This window comes from Drosophila ananassae, chromosome 2L, assembly GCF_017639315.1.
Source record: "Drosophila ananassae strain 14024-0371.13 chromosome 2L, ASM1763931v2, whole genome shotgun sequence".
Taxonomy (NCBI): Eukaryota; Metazoa; Arthropoda; class Insecta; order Diptera; family Drosophilidae; genus Drosophila; species Drosophila ananassae.
In genome coordinates, this window is record NC_057927.1 from 24,115,039 (window position 1) to 24,133,959 (window position 18,921).

The 18,921-nt window shown below is 51.8% G+C and overlaps 3 protein-coding genes across 4 annotated transcripts; 1 reads left to right on the top strand and 2 right to left on the bottom strand.

Annotated features, from left to right (window-relative positions):
* Positions 1 to 75: 75 nt before the first annotated feature.
* On the bottom strand, positions 76 to 3,650 carry LOC6503418 (zinc finger CCCH domain-containing protein 14). Its single transcript, XM_001967431.4, has 5 exons — positions 3,373 to 3,650; positions 3,083 to 3,308; positions 823 to 3,030; positions 490 to 759; positions 76 to 424 (listed from the first exon to the last, which is right to left on the bottom strand). Exons 1-5 carry the CDS (start codon positions 3,412 to 3,414, stop codon positions 198 to 200), a joined length of 2,973 nt encoding a protein of 990 aa, XP_001967467.1. The 5' UTR covers positions 3,415 to 3,650; the 3' UTR covers positions 76 to 197.
* A 366-nt stretch (positions 3,651 to 4,016) lies between these two features.
* LOC6503432 (bromodomain and WD repeat-containing protein 3) lies at positions 4,017 to 14,253 on the top strand. Of its 2 annotated transcripts, XM_044715986.1 has the most exons (16): positions 4,017 to 4,200; positions 4,422 to 4,480; positions 4,641 to 4,670; positions 5,399 to 5,458; positions 6,136 to 6,382; positions 6,445 to 7,252; positions 7,311 to 7,407; positions 7,470 to 7,784; positions 7,845 to 9,839; positions 9,901 to 10,160; positions 10,228 to 10,398; positions 10,459 to 10,732; positions 11,143 to 11,154; positions 11,345 to 12,478; positions 12,536 to 12,713; positions 12,779 to 14,253. In XM_044715986.1, exons 1-16 carry the CDS (start codon positions 4,158 to 4,160, stop codon positions 13,807 to 13,809), a joined length of 6,714 nt encoding a protein of 2,237 aa, XP_044571921.1. In that variant the 5' UTR covers positions 4,017 to 4,157; the 3' UTR covers positions 13,810 to 14,253. The 2 variants fall into 2 exon arrangements, with proteins under 2 accessions (XP_044571921.1, XP_001967468.1); XM_001967432.4 differs by lacking the exon at positions 11,143 to 11,154 and having other exon boundaries at positions 4,018 to 4,200.
* Positions 14,002 to 18,921, bottom strand: LOC6503417 (protein RRP5 homolog). The gene is made up of 5 exons (XM_001967433.4): positions 18,746 to 18,921; positions 16,390 to 18,686; positions 14,770 to 16,331; positions 14,550 to 14,715; positions 14,002 to 14,492 (listed from the first exon to the last, which is right to left on the bottom strand). The coding sequence occupies exons 1-5, from the start codon at positions 18,824 to 18,826 to the stop codon at positions 14,324 to 14,326; spliced, it is 4,275 nt and encodes a 1,424-aa protein (XP_001967469.1). The 5' UTR covers positions 18,827 to 18,921; the 3' UTR covers positions 14,002 to 14,323.

Here is an 18,921-nt window from a genome sequence, read left to right on the forward strand (position 1 = left end):
TTCCATACTTTTGAAAGAGGGCTGCTATTAACTAACATATAAGATATTAAATATATGCAATAGGATAAAAGCAAATCAATGTTAAATATGTATATATAATTCAGTTTTTGTGGAAATAAGATTATCCAAGGAGTTAGCTAGGTAGCCAGTAAAACATTTGCTAAATAGTGTTGTGGAGTTTGTAGGCTGACAACGGCTCAGCCCAGCGATGCGACCCACTTGAACTTGCTCTGCATCTCGGGATGGTAGAATATGCACTCCAGCTTATTAACACAATTCTTGCCAAACCGACACGGCTTCGGATGGTAGAAGGTGCAACCTATCTTGCTGCAGTTCGGATAGTACTTGCACATCGTTGTCGCCGTCGTGGAGGTTACTGGCGCCGATATAGACTTGTAGTTCTGCACCGGTATCACATGCGAGGCTGCAATGATTGATTCAATCTCTATTAAAAAGATAACCCAGAAGAATGGTATTACAATCACTCACATAAAGGCGGTGCTGTAAGCTGCACATGACTGAGATCCCTTTGGCCGCTGTGGGCATAGTTGCAGTCGATGCTCATACAAGACATGTCGAACTTGCACTTTGGATGCGAATACATGCACTTGTCGGCAAACTTGCAGTTTGGAAAGGACTTGCACGGCGCCGTGGGGTGATAGTACTCGCAGAACTGCTTTGTGCAGCTAGGATGGTACTTGCAGCGCTCCTTGGGCTTGCTGACCTTCAGTACTGTGGAGTCAACGCTAACAGCGCTTACTGAAAATTTAAATTTAAAAGATATATTTAATATATCTCTACCTTCCGAAAGATTATACGTACATGCCGGCAGATTGTCGTACTTCCTATCCTCCGCATTGCGAATGGGTATTTTTCGCTTTTCCACAGTGACCGCATCCCGTTCCCGGCTATCGGGCCGTCGCTTCTTGTTGGAACTCGGTTCTTCCTCGTTCTTGAGTGTGTAGCGAATGGGAGTATGCTTGCTTTTAATAGAAGTGGAGGCGACGGTGGACGAACTAGCCACTTGCTCATCGCCCGTGTTGGGATTTGTGTTTGTGGATCTCTCCTTGCTGGCGGCCCGTTTCTCCGGCCTCATGCTGACTGGCAGTGGTGGCGTGGTCGATCGTACCTCGTCGGAAGCGTGTGCCTTATTGTCTTTGTGACCATTGGCCGGGTTAGTGGTCCCCGATAGCTGGCGTTTGCTAGACGTCCGTTTCTTAGTCGACCCGTTCATTTCATCATCCTCATCAGTATCGTTCTTTATGATTAACTTCTTGATCTCTTGAGGCTGGCGGAGAGCTTCGCTGCGATTTAGGTTGCGGGTGGATTGTAGCGAGGGCGAGGCACTATTGGGGGAGCGGCTCCTCTCCCGAGGATTCGAGCGGTGTCGCCTTTCAGTCGTAGTCGATGTGGGTTCAGTGCTGGATGAGCTCACTTGGGGCGTGGAGACTGGCGAGGAGGTATCGCGGCGACGCGAATTGTTTTGACTCTTACGGTACGAACTGGTTGCTGGTGCCTTGCTGCTGCCGCCCACTGACTTTTCTCCGTTCAGAGTGACCACAAACTGGGTCTTAAGCGACTCGTCATGGGTATTTATGTGAAGGTCGATGTCCTCCAGCAACTGCGGTACATAGTTTTCGAACTCCTCTGCATTCGGGGTGGGCGTGTACTCCTCCTGCACCACCTTAATCTCGGCGTGGCTCTCGTTGGCGCGTCTGGGCCTCTTGCCATCCCTCTGAGTTACGTTCACAACTAGCTCGCGGGTACTCCGCCGGAAAAGCTCATTGTTGGGCGCACTTCGTTTACTGCGATCTCTTTCCCGTTCGCGTTCACGTTCACCTTTTCCCACAGACTTTCGTTTGCCCAGGGAGGAGCTAATCTTCTCCGTTTCTTCACTCTCTTTCCGGGAAGTTGACTTCGCAAGAATCGTGGAACGCTGAGCATCGGCCACAGCGCGCAAGAGAAGATTCTTACAAGCCTGACGACGCGGCGACACCTGCGGGCGGGGCTTAATCTTGATTACCGAGTTAACTGGCTTTTCAGCGATATCCTCGTCATCCGACGGTTCTGGTGGCTTGCGCACGGCCACAATAACCCTTGAACCAATGCGTTGTTTAGATTTTCCTACACTCGGACTCGGCGAGCGACGCTTACGACTTGTATCCTTTGAGCTATCACGTTGGTCCTTTGAACGGTCACGGGACCGGTCCTTGGACCGCTCTCGCTGACCCCGATCCTTGCTAGATTCGGGCTCACCTCGACGCCGATGGGCAGGCACGTACAGCTCCTTTTGAGTTCGCTGCGAGCTACGTGACTCCATTGCTTTGGTTCCCAATCGATCATGCACTGACCGCCTTTCTGCCCGGTCCTCCTTGAATGGTGGCTCTTCCTCTGGGGTAGCGGCCTCTTGCCGAGAATCAATCTCAGGCTCAGATACTGGTTGCTTTTCTGGCGTCCTTTCATTCCTATTAAATACAATCGGACTCTTAACCTTCCGAGGCGGCAGCTCTCTCTGGAAAGTCTCCTCTATTGGCTCCTGATCCACAGACTCTTCCTGGGCACTTAAGTTCAGCAAATCGTCATCTTCCTCCTCGCTGTCATCTTCGATTTCGCCTATTTGACGTAAATGTTTCTTAGCTGCATGGATCTTCTTCTGAATCTCTGCCAACTCGGCCAGATCTTTCTGCCTGTTCAGTCCGGATGTGGTTGAACTGATCTCTGATGGTGCAGGTAAATCTTGTTCACGGTCCAGGGGCTCCTCCTCCTCGATAGACTCCTTCCGTTTCTTCTTTTTTGGAACAATCTCGCCTAGGTCTAGATTCTTTTTTGCCTTTTCCAGCAACTCTTCGGCGAAAACGTCTGTTATCGAGGTGATCACGGGCATGGCATCAGCAGAACTAGACTGGGGCTCTTGGAACTCATCGCCGGATTTCCGATGTGTTCTCTTTTCCTTCTTAGAGCTCTTTTTATCCTTCTCCTTTGATTTCGAAACTTCGCCTTGGCCTTTAGACTTTCTCTTCTTGCTGGAAGCTAATAAGAACCATTAGTACCACTATTTCAATTAAAAAAGCCTACCACATACCACTTGAAGTTGGTAGAGTAACCTCCTGCAGCTTCTGAAGCACTTCGTGCAGCCAAGTCACGAAAAGATCCGTCTGATCTCCCAGAAATAGATTCAGTTCGGCGTTCATCTGCTGCTTTGTGCGCTTGTTGGCCACCATAACCATTACATAGTCCGGCAGCTCATCGTCTATGAAGCCGGAAGACCCACCTGTGCCGAGCTCAAGCAGCTTCGCCTTGACGGCGCTCTATAAGAAACAATTAGTGGGGGAGTTCGGATTACGAATTCATTGATTTTCCGCAATGACTTACGCGCATCTTCTGGCCAATCTCGCTGCCCAAGTTGCACTCCATCTTAGCTGGATTCTCTAACCGTTCCAAGCGATGATTTCTTGTAGCATTCGTTGACGTTTACTTTGTGGATATATTTGTGTTTTATTACATGAGAAAATGGTCAGCTCTCACCAAATATAATTATCGCAGCTGCTCCGATAGCAAATCTAGAGGCGGCAGTTTTCGGTAGTGATGGTCATCGGCGGACCACGGAAGTCAACTGGATAACTTTGAATTGACAACATTTAAACATTATATAAATTACATTTAAACATAGTTTTAAGCATTTATATTTATTGAATTTTATTTCAATGAAATTTAAAGCCAATACAATTCAGAAATCTCTAACAGAGTATCGAAAACATCACATATTTTAAGTAGACATTTCTGCGAATCAGTCTTGTTTGGGGGGAATTTATCTAAGTAGTTTTTCGGCCGGTGTTTTTGATGGTAGTATCTTCTAACAAGCTCATCTCTCTTAGCGAAAATAAAAATATATTTATAAAGACGATTGAATTTAAGTTATTTATTCATAATGTTCCATTTTGAATTACGCAAAAATGTGAAATTTGAAAAAGTAAATGTCTTTGCAATAATTGTCAGTGACAACACTATCGGTATACGATTAATCGATAGATGGTTTCGCATCGAAACTGTGCGCATCGATTATTGTAGTGTCACACAAAAAGAAGAAGTGAAAAAAGAATTTTAGAAGAAAGCAACTGCAATTTTGTAATAACCCGAGCCTTTCTTCGCAATGAATAATGGAAAATAGACAGTCTAGTGCCAGTGATGTGATAGTGCCAGGTGCGTACGTTGTGATGACCCGTAAATGTCTGAAAATGTCCCAGCCAGCCCAGCGAGGTTGAGCGAAATGTGAGGCTGCTGCCTTCTGTTCGGTTTTCTGGGTTCCGTCGCCTTTACGGGCCGTGAAATCAGCTTCCCCGTGGAATATTGCAATTTGGCGATTTTCTGCGATTCTGCCAGCAACTTGTTGCACTCATTGTGTGTAATTTTGTTTCTTGCAGAGCTCTACTTCCTCATCTCCAAGTTCCTGGCTGCGGGGCCGCTGGAGGAGACGGCAAAGGTCGGTATAAAGCGACGGATCGAATCGAGAAATGCGACCCTCTCGATGTCCAAAAAGAGCGCTCTTTTCAGCGGTCGCATTTCGCGGCTTTGTTTACAAACATTTTACTAACCATTTTTTGTTTATTTTTTTTTTTTTACCAAATAATTGTGTCTTACAGGTGTTAATCCGCGAGCTTGAACAGAAAAAGGTAAGTGCATGGGTATGGCGTGGGGAGCTGGTGGACCGTCATCATCCCGGGGGAATAGGGTCTGAGGCCTGAAAATATAAGAAAACCCCGACCGTTTGTTTATACGCTTTGTTTTGGTTTTGTTGTTGTTTCTGTTTCTGCTACTGCTTCTGCCGGCAGAGGCCGACGACAAAGCCCCATGCTCGTACATATGTGCGTCCGCTTGTCTCAGAGTTGGAAATCAGACTGAGACGTGGGGATAGTCCATCGTCCGTCTGGCCCTGGTCTGGCGCTGACTAGGTAAAAAGTCTAAAAAAAAAAATCGGAAGGGATGCCCCACTACGTCATTATCATAAGCGTCATTGATTGGGAATGCAAGTGATAACAGCTGCACTGAGGGAAAAATTCCAGAGTAACGCGTGCCAGAAGTGGGGTTAGTTGGGAAAGAAGCAGAAAGATTTTATTTTTATATCGAAAGAATATTATAATAAAATTGTTATAAATTAATATTAATTAGATAAATAATAGTTTGCAAAACACTGAAAGAAAAAAAGTGGAATTTTGTTTTAAAGAGAGGGGGAGTTTTGGGGGAATGATGTTTTTTGAGACACCACTTTTATCATTATTGTAGTAATTTTTATTAAATAGAGTTGCAAGTGCCCCCTCCCCCCGAATGGCTCTATAACTTATTTCCTCTCAAATCGCGTGCATCGTTATCTCATTCCTACCTTTCGCTTCCATTTGTACAGGTTTTACCCCGACGCATCGACTGGCAGGGGAATGAGCATGAGCAGACCTTTTCTGAATTGGTGAGTGATATAAATAATAATTTCTATCAATTGTTTTTTGTTTTAATAATTTGGCATAGCGGGAGGGAGTCTTGCATAAGTGTTTTCTTTTTTATTTTTTTTTTTTGATATTTTTTCGTGTGCGTGCGCCTTTGTGACGTCACGTCGGAACATCGATTGATGAATAGAGAAAATGGCAGGGAAACGCAGGCGTGGGAAAATGAATTTATTTTTTGCAAATAGACAATAAAAGTGCAATAATCAATCATTTTTATTCTTAATTAATCAAGAATTAATAGTTTAAATTAAAAAAAAAATAAAATTTTACAAAAATGTATTAGGTATTGGAAAAAATCCTGGAAACAACATGCCAATTTATTTTTTGAGAAAAAATCAACTTTTAAAAATGCATACTAATTTTTTATTAAAAATTGCAAATAAGTTGCCGACATTTTGCTTTCGCACACATATGCAGCTTGCTCACATGAACAGCAAGCCACCACTTTGCCTTGCCTGGCGGTCGTTAGAGCGAGATGGTTATATGTGCATTCTAATTGACAAACAGCTGCCTCGTTTTATCGATTAAAATATCGTTATCGGTTTGAAAAAGCGCGTAAATTAAAATTTCAAAAATCTTTATCGCCCATATCACACTACTGAAAAAAAGGAATAATCAAATCATTTCTATTTATCTAAAGGAACAAAAATACGCGCATATTGGCGAAAATCATTTGTTGGAGATATGCAGCCGCCTGTGCCCCCTGGTGGACAAGGAGCTGCCGCCCAGTGTTCCTGGGATAAATTCCCTTTTGGGAACCGGCCGGCAGAACCTATTGCGAACCCATGAGACCGTGTATCGTCATCGCTCCCAGCGCGACTATTGCACGCGCCTTCATGGCGTCTCACTGCCAGACTCGAGCTTAACCAGACCAACCCACAACTTACGTAAGTGCTGTTCATCCCTGAAGCCCATTGAGTCATTCTAACAAGTCATATATATCTTCCAGTTCGAGTCCTTGCCGGTCGGGAGCATGGCGGTCATGTGCGCCGCAAGCTGCTGGTGCCCACAGATCTGTACCGGAAGACGAAGCTTCTCCGCCGCACAGTCGGCCACCTTTCGTCGGTGTACTGCGTGCTCTTCGACCGCACCGGCCGTTACATCATCACCGGAGCGGATGATCTGCTCATCAAGATTTGGTCTGCGGCCGATGGGCGGCTGCTGGCCACTTTGCGAGGCGCCTCTGCCGAGATCACAGATATTGCCATTAACTTGGACAACACAATGCTGGCCGCCGGCTCGGTGGATCGAATCCTTCGGGTTTGGGATATGCAGACTACCTCTCCCATCGCCGTTCTGGGCGCCCACACTGGAATGATAACATCGGTGAACTTCTGCCCCTCGCCACGCAGTGATCTCAAGTATTTGGTGACCACCAGCACTGACGGATCAATTGCATTCTGGCAGTATTCTACTCCCCGCGGTCAGAAGATCACGTTCGCCCCGAAGCCGACCCAGTATCACGAAAAGTTGCGCCCCGGCCAGGCCCAGATGATGTGCACCACCTTTTCACCGGGCGGTATGTTCCTGGCCGCCGGTTCTGCCGATCACCATGTCCGCGTCTACATGATGGGCGAGGACGGACCGAAACGCATCCTCGAGACAGAGGCCTACACCGATGCCGTGGACTCTGTGCAGTGGTCGCACCGCGGCCTGAGATTCATTTCAGGCAGCAAGGATGGCACCGCCCACATTTGGACTTTTGAGTCGCAGCAGTGGAAAAGCGTCAAGCTCTGCATGACGGAACGTCTGCCAAGGTGATATACCCACATCTATAATGGCTATGCACAAAATATTAAATACTCTTCATTTCAGTTGTCCTGAGCCGGAAGAGGGAAAGAAACTAAAAGTTACCATGGTGGCTTGGGATGCATCCGATCGTTATTGTATCACCGCCGTTAACGATTTTACAGTGAGAACTATTATTTCCATTATTATTTGAATAATTTACTAATGCCCTGTTTTCTTGAACAGATTAAAATCTGGGACTCCAAGACAGCCAAGCTGCATCGCGTCCTGCGGGGTCACAAAGACGAGTTGTATGTTTTGGAGTCGAATCCCAGAGATGAGCACGTCCTGCTCTCTGCCGGTCACGATGGTCATGTGTTTTTGTGGGACATCGAGCAGGGGGTCTGTGTGGCGAACTTCTTCAACGACATTGACGGCCAAGGTCATGGCAGCGTGTTCGATGCCAAGTGGGCTCCAGATGGCACGATGGTAGCGGCCACAGACTCCCACGGACACATCCTCATCTTTGGCCTGGGAATGTGCATTGAAAAATACAAAATGGTATGGCCAAGATGTCCCTTTTTCTTGGAGCATTATTTAATAATTTCAATTTTTATTCAGCTCCCCACAGAACTGTTCTTTCACACGGACTACCGACCACTACTGCGGGATGCCCAGCACCATGTCATCGATGAGCAGACCCAGATAATGCCACATTTAATGCCGCCGCCGTTCCTCGTCGACTCTGACGGCAATCCGCATCCCACCAAATATCAAAGATTCGTGCCCGGAAGGGAAAACTGCAGCATGGACCAACTCATTCCCAATCTGACGGTCGGTGCGGATGGCGTGGTGGTCGAGGACAATGTAAATGCCCAGCAGAACGCCGGGGGAGCGGGTGCTGCGGCACAAGCTGTAGTTCCAGCAGCAGCGGGAGGAGCAGCGGCTGGGGCCAACTACTCCCACATAGACCGCATGATTGCCGCTCTCGCCAACCGCCAGTCAGTGAACGCGAACGCCAACGACGCTAATCCGAGCGGTGACAATCAGGCATTTGAGCGCCACCCCAATCGCCAAGTGCCCGACTCCAACAGCAGACAATCACAACGTGGCAATGTGCTGGGCGGACGACTGAGTACTCCCCGCCAGGGCTGGGGCCCATCCGCTGCTCCGGCAGAGGATCAGCCACCCGCAGAGCCGGCAGCTGGCCAAGCTCCCGCCCAGCAGCCGCTTCCGCTTAAGTTTGTTCGCCGCACCTATGTGCGGCCCATGAAATATGCCCAGCTGCAGAACCTCAAGCAAACTATCTACTCCGCCGGCCAGTTCGAGAAGCAGGAGTACAAACGGGAGATGCGCCGCCGACCAATCATGATCAACACTGCCAGTGCAGCGTCCTCCCAGCAGGCGGGCAGCATAGGCAGGCCGCGGAATACTCGATCCAATGGAAGTGCAGGACGTCCAGGTGGTAGACGGCGTGGCGCCCAAGCTGGAGCTGCGCAACAGCAGCCAGCTTACAGGACTCGAGCCGTTCGAGACCAGGAACAAGACAATTACGATGAAGAGGCTCAGCCGCACGAGGAGGAGGAAGAGGATGTGTCTAGCAACTCATCCGGGGACACCAGCTACTCGAATGTAGAGGAGAATCTGGACGACAGCAGCTCCGACTCGGACACGGATAGTTCGGACTATTCGGATTGGGTGGCAGACACCCCCGGACCGAATCTGGAGCCGCCCAAGCGCTCTAAGCGCAAACCAATCTCCCGACGTCCGCGCAGTAGTGATGACAGCAGCGACGACGAAACGGCAGCCGGCCGAGCCATACAGACGGCGTCTGGCGGACAAGTGATAGCGCGGAAGGTGGGCCGGAAGACGGTACTCTTCCCACCCACGGATGCTAACGGCGAAATCCCGGAGCTGTACCGGCCAGCGGAGTGGCTTTCGGAGGTGATACCCCGGAAGGCGCCCTACTACCCGCAAATGGGCGACGAAGTAGTCTACTTCCGGCAGGGACACGCCAGCTACTTGGATGCAGTGCGCCTGAAGAAGGTTTACAAGCTGTCGCACAGCTCGGAGCCGTGGAACTTCCATACGCTGCGCGACCACGAACTGGTCCGGGTGATTGGCATCAAGTACGAGATCCGGCCGCCGCGGCTGTGTTGCCTGAAGCTGGCCATCATCGACGAGGAGGGCAACATGACGGGCACTACGTTCAAAATCAAGTACCACGACATGCCCGACGTCTTGGACTTTCTGGTGCTGCGCCAGACCTTTGATCTGGCCGTGCAGCGAAACTGGAGCATTGGCGACCGGTTCCGGTGCATGATCGGTGATGGGTGGTGGATGGGCCAAATCGAATCCCGGCAAGCTCTCTCCGCCGACTTCCCCGACTCCTTCTTCTTGTGTTTCCGGGTGCGCTGGGACAACGGCGAGTATGAGCGTATGAGCCCATGGGATATGGAGCCGATCGACCAGGAACGTGTCCCGGACGAAGTGGGTGGTGCTGTTCCTGTCCTGCCCGAAGAAATCCGCGCCACCCTGTATCAGCCCAAGTCTGAGGAGTGGCATCGCGGCGATCGCGACGGAACCTGCCGGCGCATCATTAACGGCTTGGAGCAGGTGAGTGGGGTTTGTTTTCTCTCCGAGATTCTGTTTCTGACCAATTCTGATGCCTCGATAGGTAATGCGTCTGTCCATCGCCGAGCACTTTCTGGCCCCCGTCGACCTCAACATTTATCCAGACTATGCCTACTTGATCGAGTACCCCATCGATCTGACCACCGTGAAGTCGCGCTTCGAAAACCACTTCTACCGCCGCATCACCTCAGCACAGTTCGATGTGCGCTATCTGGCCACCAATGCCGAGCAGTACAACCGCCGGCACACGATAATCGTCAAGCATGCTCGGATTGTCACAGATCTCTGTCTGCGAATCATAAGGTGAGCCTATCTAGCACCCATCCCACAAGTAAGAGAAGCTAAGGATTCTATTCTGTAACCTTCACAGGGAAGCGGATGAGATTGATGTGGCTGCCGTTTACCACCAGCTGGTGGACGTGTATCACTCATCTGAGTCGGAGAATGAGGCAGATTCGGATGTAGTTCCATCTACCAGCACAGGGCCGACGACTTCGGCAGCTGCAGCGGCAGCCAGACAGCGAGTATCCTCCACCAGGCGGTGAGAACATTATTTTCAAAAGCAAAAAAGTATAAATAAAGATTTATGATTTAATTTTAGATCCACTCGCACTCACTCCGAAGGAGACTGGCGAGCCGACTGCCGGCAGTTACTGGACGTGATGTGGGCCAGGCCGGACTCACTGCCCTTCCGGGAGCCAGTTGACACTATAGAATTTCCCGATTACCTGGAAATAATCGCCACGCCGATGGACCTGCGCACGGTGAAGGAGGATCTGCTGGGTGGGAACTACGATGATCCGCTGGACTTTGCCAAGGATGTGCGACTGATATTTCAGAACTCGAAGAACTACAACACTAACAAGCGCTCGCGGGTGAGTCAGGCTAGTGATGCAGCTTGCAGATGATTGGCAGATCGGTTGCAGATCGTCATTTATTGTGCATTCCCATTGAGAGATCCCAGATTGAGATCGGCTTCGCTCTCATTAATCGCTTTAGTTTTTGATGCTTAGTTCGTTTGTTAACCCCCCAACCCATGCCACACGCTGCACACCACATCTAACATGTACGCAAGCTCATCCATCTGTTCTTTACTTTTCTTTTGCCTTCTTCCGTGAACATGCCTTCGATCTTGACTTCCATCCCAACTCATGACCATGACCATGACCATGACCATCAAAACTAATCGAAAAACAAATCGAATAACAAAAATAACAAATCGATCATTTTGATAATAATAACTAACCAAATGAATGACGATCTCGGTGACTATCATCTAAAATAGGATAATATAGCGGTAAGGTCTTCCTCTCTCCATGCTTTGGGGTGCTACTAACAACATTCCATTAGAACTCTTGTAAGGACAAGCGCTGGAGGTTGTCTCCTAAACCAGTGCTATGTCTTGTCCAAGGGACTAGTATAGAAGCATTCTCTGAGAAGTTGGAAGTCGGAATAATTTATTTAATAACTCCTCTCCTCTCTTTCAGATTTATTCAATGACTCTGCGCCTGAGCGCCCTCTTCGAGTCCCACATCAAGACTGTGGTCACCAACTGGAAGGCGGCCAGGAGACGCGCGAATAAGAACAAATCAGGGAGCAGCGGTGGCGGTCGCGGCGGTGGTGGCTCCAGTAGCAGTCCTCCCAAGAGAACAAGAAACGAACGGTCCACTCGCCGCAACCAGAAGCCACCGGCGGCCGCCAGGAGACTGCCATTGGCGCATTCTAGCGACGACGAGGACGACGACGATGACGACAATGATGAGGAGGCTTCGGCTACCAGAGCGCCACGATCCCGCCGACGCAATGGAGTGGCCGCAACTGCCAGTTCATCGGGTTCCAATCGCGTGACCTCCTCCTCGTCCACCGCCAACCAGCAGCGACGTCGACAGAGTAGCAGTAGCGAGGAAGAGGAGGAAGAGGAGGAGGAGGACGATGAGTCCAGCAGCAGCAGCGACGAGGAAGAGGACGAGGATGAGGCCCACTCCAATGCCAGTTCCCCGCAGCAGGCACGCACGCGAAGAGGGCGACAGCGGCAGCGCCTGAGCGACGAGGACGAGGACTCCGAGGAGAGCTACAATCCCCAGAAGCGCAAGTCCAGCAACCGTAATAGAAACCGGAACGGTCACTCGAGCAAGCGGCGACGCATAGACAAGAGTCCAGCGGCAACGAATGGCTCCACTGGGTCCGGAACAACCCGGCGCACCCGTCGCCTAGCAGGCAGCTCGGAGGAGACTGCCTCCCATTCCCAGCACGACGAGAGCACCCAAGACAGTCAGTTGGGCCGCCGGAAAGGCCGCTCGGCCAAGAACAGCCGATCTCAAGCCGTTGGAAACGGACCCAGTACTAGTGCGGCTGCGGCCGCGAATGCCAACTCCTTCAGCCAAGCGAGTCCTTTGCGCAACACCCGTGCCAATGGAGGCAGATCCCACAATGCGGCGGAAAACGATCACAGCTACCACCTCCCAGCTCGCAGCGGCAGGATTATAGAATCGGATACGGACTCGCACTCACAGGGACCCGTGGGAAGACCCACTCGTCAAAGCGCTAAGCGGGCGCTTCTCGATTGGGGGCGTGGCAGCGACATCGAGGAGGAGGAGGAGGAAAGTGAAGAAGCGGAAGAGGTGAGTCCGGGGGCTTTGGTAGTTTCTGCAGTTTAATATTCATCAATTATCTTTCAGATCCTGCCCACGCCCACTAGGGACGACATGCCGTCGACAAGCAGAGCTGCTCTGGCTCAAGCCGCTGGCTCGGGAGTTGTCCGTCAGTTGCGCACGAATCGCAACACAGTCGTCCGTCCAGTACAGAGCGACGACGAGGACGACAGCGACAACGAGCCGCTGGCCAATAACCAGCAAAGTGAGTGGGACGAGTCCTTGACCCGAAATCTTTTAACTAACTAATCACACTTATGTCCATGGTAGGAACTGCCCAATCACCTGCAAAAACGAACTCATCGGCGGCCGCGCCACATCCGCTGAGCCTGCGCCGCCGACTCCCTTCGCCACAGCAGCGGAACACACACATGACGCGCTCACATGCCACCTCAACCACAACCTCTGCCAGCCAGGCGGCACAGCCAACTGGGTCCACCCACGACCACAACTACCTGGCCACCGCGAGTTCCGCGGCGCGAGCACCACGCCGTGTTCTGTCGCGGCATCAGCGCAATGCGGACGAGCTGGACACCAGCCTAGATCCACTGGAGAGCTCACGCCTGCTCTCAGCCATAAGCAACCACCGGCGACCCACCTCCACCACGAATAGCAATAGTACTAGTGCCAGCAATGTGGTCACACGACGTCTGCGTGGGCGCACTAGTCAGGCCAACTCCCAGGACGAGGACCAGGATCAGGACCAGGACCAGGACGAGCAAGAGGAAGAAGAGGCGGAGGCAGCTGCCAGCGATGAGGGCACCGACGGGGGCTCCACTTCGCAGAGCTACGAGGAAGAGCCGGAGAACGATTCCGATTCCGAGGACGATCAGCCGCTGACCAGCTACGTCGCCACCAACAACGGGCGCTCGTCACGAAAGCCGAAAACTACCTCGTCCTCCTCCTCGAACACGCGTCCGCTACGGAGCAACCGACGACCGCCGTCCGCCCAGTCGTTCGTGAACGATGAAGAGGAGGACGAAGACTACGTGGGAACACGTAGTCGGCGAACTAATCGCAGCGGCAATCAGCGAAGTGGACGGAATCAAAAAAGGCCCCGCTACAACGAGGAATCCGAGGAGGAGGATGCCGCCCCATATCGGCGAAAGAGGGTTAGAAACGGCAATGCTCATGCCAGCTCCCAGGAAAGATCACAGCCGGAACCCGAGGAGGAGGAGGATGGCGGCGACGCGGGAGATAGCTCGGTGGACAGCGATGATAGCGAACGGAAGGTGAGCGTGAGCAGCCGTGGAAGGGTGCGCAAGATATCGGCGAAGGCGCGCGGCATCTTCAAGGAGTGACCCTAGACTGTTTTGTGTATAAATTAAATCTAAACGATAATAACATTGGCTAGAGTCGCTTTCTAATTATTGATTAATGTGTAAGAGTATATGAACCACGTCACTTGTCATTGTCACCGTGAGCACACCATCATCATCACCACTATCCCGGATGGCATCCGTAGACCTAAGCAGAAGAAGCAGAGTGTGTTCTCGTGTTCTCTCGTGTTTTTTATCCATATCCATCAGAATATTATTTTGATTATTGTTCAAGTCTTACGTTGATCGGCCGGGAGCAGCGATCCTACATACTGTGGTGTAGGCCGCTCCGTCCGACCAACATTTCTAAATGTATTTCTACAATATATAGGTACTACTATACATATATATATATTAGAAAGGTAGCACTCGGAATCACACTTCATTTACAATAGCTTTAGAATAAAGTATCAAGAAAGAACACTAGCTTTTTCGACTTATTCTACGAAAAAATTAATTATCATCTAGGGAGCAGTAGTCTAGTCTTCGAGTGGAACTACTCGACTGCCACGGAGTAGTTCTTCACCCACTGCTCGGCCTGCTGCTTCACCTTGGCCACCGAGGCCTCCGTGCCGTGGTTCAGCTCCAGCTGCAGATACTTCTTGTAGATCACTTGCATCTTGTTGGGCTTCAGCTTCTGCAGCACGGCGCGTTCCAACACATTCCTATAAAAACCGGAGATTACAATTAAATGGCTTGGGATAAAGATCTTTGAAGCTCACCTGGCGGAGTCGACGAGCCCGGCCTTGATCAGCATGTCCACATAGACCGACCAGATGTCTATTCTTTTCGGATACGAGGTGACCACGTCGTCGAGCAGGGTCTGGGCCATGTCGTTGGCATCATTGCGGGCATACAGCTTGGCGAAGGACACGATGCAGTTGATGTCTGTAATCAGGGTTGAAAGTGACTAATTCCAAGGACGAAAAAGGACAAACTTACGCTCTTGATTCGGCAGCACTTTAAGGGCTCTCTGCAGAAGGCTGTGCACCTGGTCGGACTTGCCCAGCCAGAAGTAGGCTTCGGCCACCACGGGCCATATCCGCGCCTGCGCCTTGAACTTGTTCAGGATTGTGGTCAGAGTGGAGGAGAGGCGCTCCCGCTGCTTGTTCTTCTTCAGGATGTCCACCACGCATATGTAGATCTCGAGCGGATCATTGCACTTGAGGGCTTCCTTCAGCACCTCGTCGAAATTGCTGCCGTAGGCGAGCTCCATGTTGAGCAGGGCGCTCCACACGTTCCTCAGCTCCTGAGTCTCTCGGAACGATATCGTGGAGATGGCTCTCCGCGCCAAGTCCCTAGCCTTCTCGATCTCCGTGTTGGACAGCAGGAACGCGATGTACTTCAGCCACGATATGCTGTTGTTCGGCTGGGCGATGACCAGACGCTCGTACTGATCGATAGTCTCCAGCCGCGCCTTGGGGTCGGCATTCCGCTCCTCGATTTCCCGCAGCCGCTGCTCCTCCCTAACCTCCGCCTTGGCCTTCTCCTTGGCACTCAGCCGCTTCTTCTTGGCTGGCTGAGCCTCTGCGGCATCTTGGTCCTCGTCTTCGTCGCTGGAGTTGGTCTTGGACTGGTTGGGATCGCTCTCCCAGAAGCTAGACACGCCCGGCATTCGCGTTCGGGTGTCAGCTCCGTTGGTCTTTGGGGTTTCAAGTTTGGCCTTCTTGGCTGGCGTCTTGTCCTCGAAGAACAGCTGTCCGTTCTGCTTGGATGTCTCCCGCACCTTTCCGTTGGTCAGAGGCTGACCCTTTTTCTGGCCATTGGTAATGGTGGGTGTTTCCGCAGTGTCCGCAGTTCTTGTCTTTTTCTTAGCTGACGGCTCCTCCGCCTTGGCCTTCTTCTTCGTGTCTTCCTTCTTCGCCTTCTTTGGGGGAGTCTCTACTTCCAGCTTTGCCTTCTTGGATTTCACGGCCGGCTCCTCCACCACTGAACGCTTAACTCCTCTCCAGAGCCGCCACACGGGCTCGGGCACTGCGATGAGCTGGCGGTCGTGGATGAAGGCTATGTTGCAGAAGTCGCCCTGGCGCAGCCCAGCACTGGCGGAGTTCTCCACGTCGTTGGGATGCAGGCGCACCGGGCAGATGACCAGTGGATTGATGCCCTTCTTCAAGGAGCACACCACCACGGACTCCAGCTTTAGGAGCACCTTCGCCTTCATGCCCGCCTTTCCGATCAGATTCTTTGGCAGATCCCCTCCAGCGGATATGCGGTCAATGTCCACCTTCTTGTTGCTGATGAGCAGCACATCGCTGGAGTAGTCCACCCATAGGACGACTGCCGGGTGCTTGCTGCCCGTCGGAGGAGCAGTGGCCGTCCCAGCCAGACTGGAAAGGAGCAGAGCACTGGTCTTGGAAGAGCCTTCCACGGTGTAGACCCAGTCGTGGGACTCTGAATTAATGCCCTGGAACACTACGTTGATCTTCTCGCCCACGGAGTACTTGGCAATGGGGGCCGAGATCTCTTTCAGTCCCGTCCTAATCTGAGCCACTTCATCCAGATATCTGGGAATGCGAATAAAATAGAATAATTTCTTAAGGACATCTCAAACCAAAGTCCTACCTTTCCACCGACTTGGCGGTGTCTGTCAAGTCTCCACTCCACACATCCGTCAGCTTGGCGGATACAGTCAGGGTCTTGGTCTCCGGCTCCTTGCTCAGGACCTTCACCATCAGCAGCTGCTCCGGGACCAGCTCCACTGGCGTGTTCTTCACGGCATTCAGGCGGAGCATCTTCACGTGAACCTTCACTGGCTTGTTGTAGTTCCGCACGGAGACCATGAGGTCCACCACTTGCTCGGTGGCGTTCTTCACATAGGAGCGGATAATGTCACCGACCTGCACCGACTTCCAGTCCTTCGTAATCTGGCCACTGAAGTAGGCCACGTCGCGCAGGCTGAAGATGTTCTGGACGATGCAGGCTGCCTCGGTTAGCGAGCCCACCGGATGCACCCGGACCTGGGCCTGAAGGAGCTCCAAGTGATCCGAGAGCAATCTCAAGGGGATGAGGCCCACAAACTCCTCCACCTTCGGATCACCATCCTCCTCGTCGTCCTCCTTGTCCTCCTCGGCGGCATAGGTGATCTTGATTTCCAAGCCAGCGTCCAAGGTGTTGGTTATCTCCACCGGGCAGATCTCCCCCAGCTGGAACTTGTCCTCCGGCAGGGTCAGAGTTATCTTGTCCTTGTTCCTGCTCAGGATGCGGAACTTTGTGGTCTGGCCCTCGAAGAAGGAGCTCTGACCCTTCATATTCTGCCTGTAGAGCACTCCCTCAATGCCACTGCCGAACTTCACCAGAACCAGGTGGTCGTCGCAACGGACAACGGTTCCCGTGTAGACACCTCCCACCTGGGCCGAGCTCAGGTCAGTTAGCAGCTTCAGTCCCTTGGCCAGGTACTCGCTCCGATTGCTCAGGTAGCAGATCTTGCGATCGGAGTTCACCTCCAGGACCCGGCATCGCAGTGGCTGGCCAGCTTCGTACCGCACGTTCGGAGCGAGGTATAGCTGTTCGAGGGTGGCGTTCACCTTGCCGATCTTCAGGGTCCAGCCATTGATCTTATCGTTCTTCTTGACAATCTTCGCGGTGACGATGTCGCCGGCGCTTATGTCCGTCAGGCTGAAGACCTTCTCGTTGACCACGTTCGGAGCGTCGGAGCAGTAGTACATGGACTCGATGACGTCGTAGCCCAGGATGCGCACCTTGTGCTTCGTCTTGCGTCCGTACTTGGACAGCACCTCGTCCTTGTCGTAGTTGCCCTTGTAGTTGGACCGAATGGACTTGAAGGATATGATACCCTTCAGCTTCTTGTTGAGGAGCAGCACCACACCACCGCTGCCCAGGCGCAGCACCTTGGCCTTCTCCACCACCGATCCGACCTTGAGGGGTTCCAGCTCCTCATCCCCATCCGCATCATCCTGTTGAATCCCCGTCTCCGGGTCTGTTTTTATGTCCAGATTGAGGGTTAAGTACACCAGCTTGGTGAGCGGCATCACGTAGAGCACCCTGGCATAGTAGTCCTGGTTCAGCTCATAGGCGTCCAAGGTGTCCAGCGGACTGGCCAGGTGGTGCTCATTGGTGTATGCGGCAAATGACTCGTTCATGATGCTGCCCTTGAGGCCGTCCTTCAGGTGCTTGCTCACTTTGAACCGCACTATGCTGCCGGGCAGAATGTAGTCCAGATTCGACTCGTTCTGGCTCTTGACCTTCAGTTGGCTCTGATCCACCAGGACGCAGGTGCAGGTGCTCTTGTGGGTGTCGTGCTGGATCTGCTGCACCTTGACGAAGGCCAGTTGGCCCACGTGAAGCGATTGCTTCGACTCCTCACAGGCCACAAAGGCCTGTAGGCCCTGAACTCCGGTTTCGATCACGTAGCCATGTTCCTGGATCTCCTCGACGGCTCCGGAGAAGATGAATCCCTTCTTGATGTTCTTGTGATGGAGACTGGAGTGGACCTCCGATGGCTTAAGAGAAAGCAGCAAGGTGGTGCGGTTGCAATTCAGCTTATCCGTCTTGATGGCTCGTCCGTAGACAATCCTGCCAGGCTGGAACAGTTCCGTGAGGTCGTGATAGTCAGTGGTGTCGCCGGACATCGCCGCTTTGGCCACTCGCGTATAGGCCTCCGATATGTCCGCCACCAAGGTGCGGGCGAACATCCTACCGGGCAGGGCCACCTGGAGGGCGGTGGGGGTGACACCCTTGACCACTCCCATGACCAGCATGTCCTCTTGCAGCGTGTCCATGTTTAGGGTCTCCGCGGAGAAGGCCTCCAGCTGCTCATTTGTGGACTCATCGGCAGCCTCCAACAGGTTGTCTTTCGGTTTCAAGGACTTTTTCACCTTCTTTTGCGACGCACCGAATACCTAAAACGAAAAAAAATAGATGTCTCGCTTTCCTTCGACATTTCTCGGCTAAAACTTACAATGTTGGAGGTGCTGTCGGCGCTTTTGGCCTCTGTGTGAATTGTCCCTCCGCGGGGGAAACTTTTTTCGTTGGGAACCATCGCTAATATGTTTAATTTAGCGCTTTAAAAATATAATTTAAGCAACCGTGCGCAGCTACTAGCTACACGTGCTAAAGAAATAAATGCAGTGCTAG

What these genes read in the sequence shown, in the direction of transcription:
- LOC6503418 (XM_001967431.4), bottom strand. Translation starts at nt 3,414, where the DNA reads ATGGAGTGCAACTTGGGCAGCGAGATTGGCCAGAAGATGCGC. An exon ending in TACTCTACCAACTTCAAGTG is followed by an intron (nt 3,031 to 3,082) that starts GTATGTGGTAGG and finishes GGTTCTTATTAG; the next exon opens with CTTCCAGCAAGAAGAGAAAG. An exon ending in GCTTACAGCACCGCCTTTAT is followed by an intron (nt 425 to 489) that starts GTGAGTGATTGT and finishes CAATCATTGCAG; the next exon opens with CCTCGCATGTGATACCGGTG.
- LOC6503432 (XM_044715986.1), top strand. Translation starts at nt 4,158, where the DNA reads ATGGAAAATAGACAGTCTAGTGCCAGTGATGTGATAGTGCCAG. An exon ending in GCATTGAAAAATACAAAATG is followed by an intron (nt 7,785 to 7,844) that starts GTATGGCCAAGA and finishes ATTTTTATTCAG; the next exon opens with CTCCCCACAGAACTGTTCTT. An exon ending in TCATTAACGGCTTGGAGCAG is followed by an intron (nt 9,840 to 9,900) that starts GTGAGTGGGGTT and finishes ATGCCTCGATAG; the next exon opens with GTAATGCGTCTGTCCATCGC.
- LOC6503417 (XM_001967433.4), bottom strand. Translation starts at nt 18,826, where the DNA reads ATGGTTCCCAACGAAAAAAGTTTCCCCCGCGGAGGGACAATTCACACA. An exon ending in CCGACAGCACCTCCAACATT is followed by an intron (nt 18,687 to 18,745) that starts GTAAGTTTTAGC and finishes TTTTCGTTTTAG; the next exon opens with GTATTCGGTGCGTCGCAAAA. An exon ending in GGGCTCGTCGACTCCGCCAG is followed by an intron (nt 14,493 to 14,549) that starts GTGAGCTTCAAA and finishes CGGTTTTTATAG; the next exon opens with GAATGTGTTGGAACGCGCCG.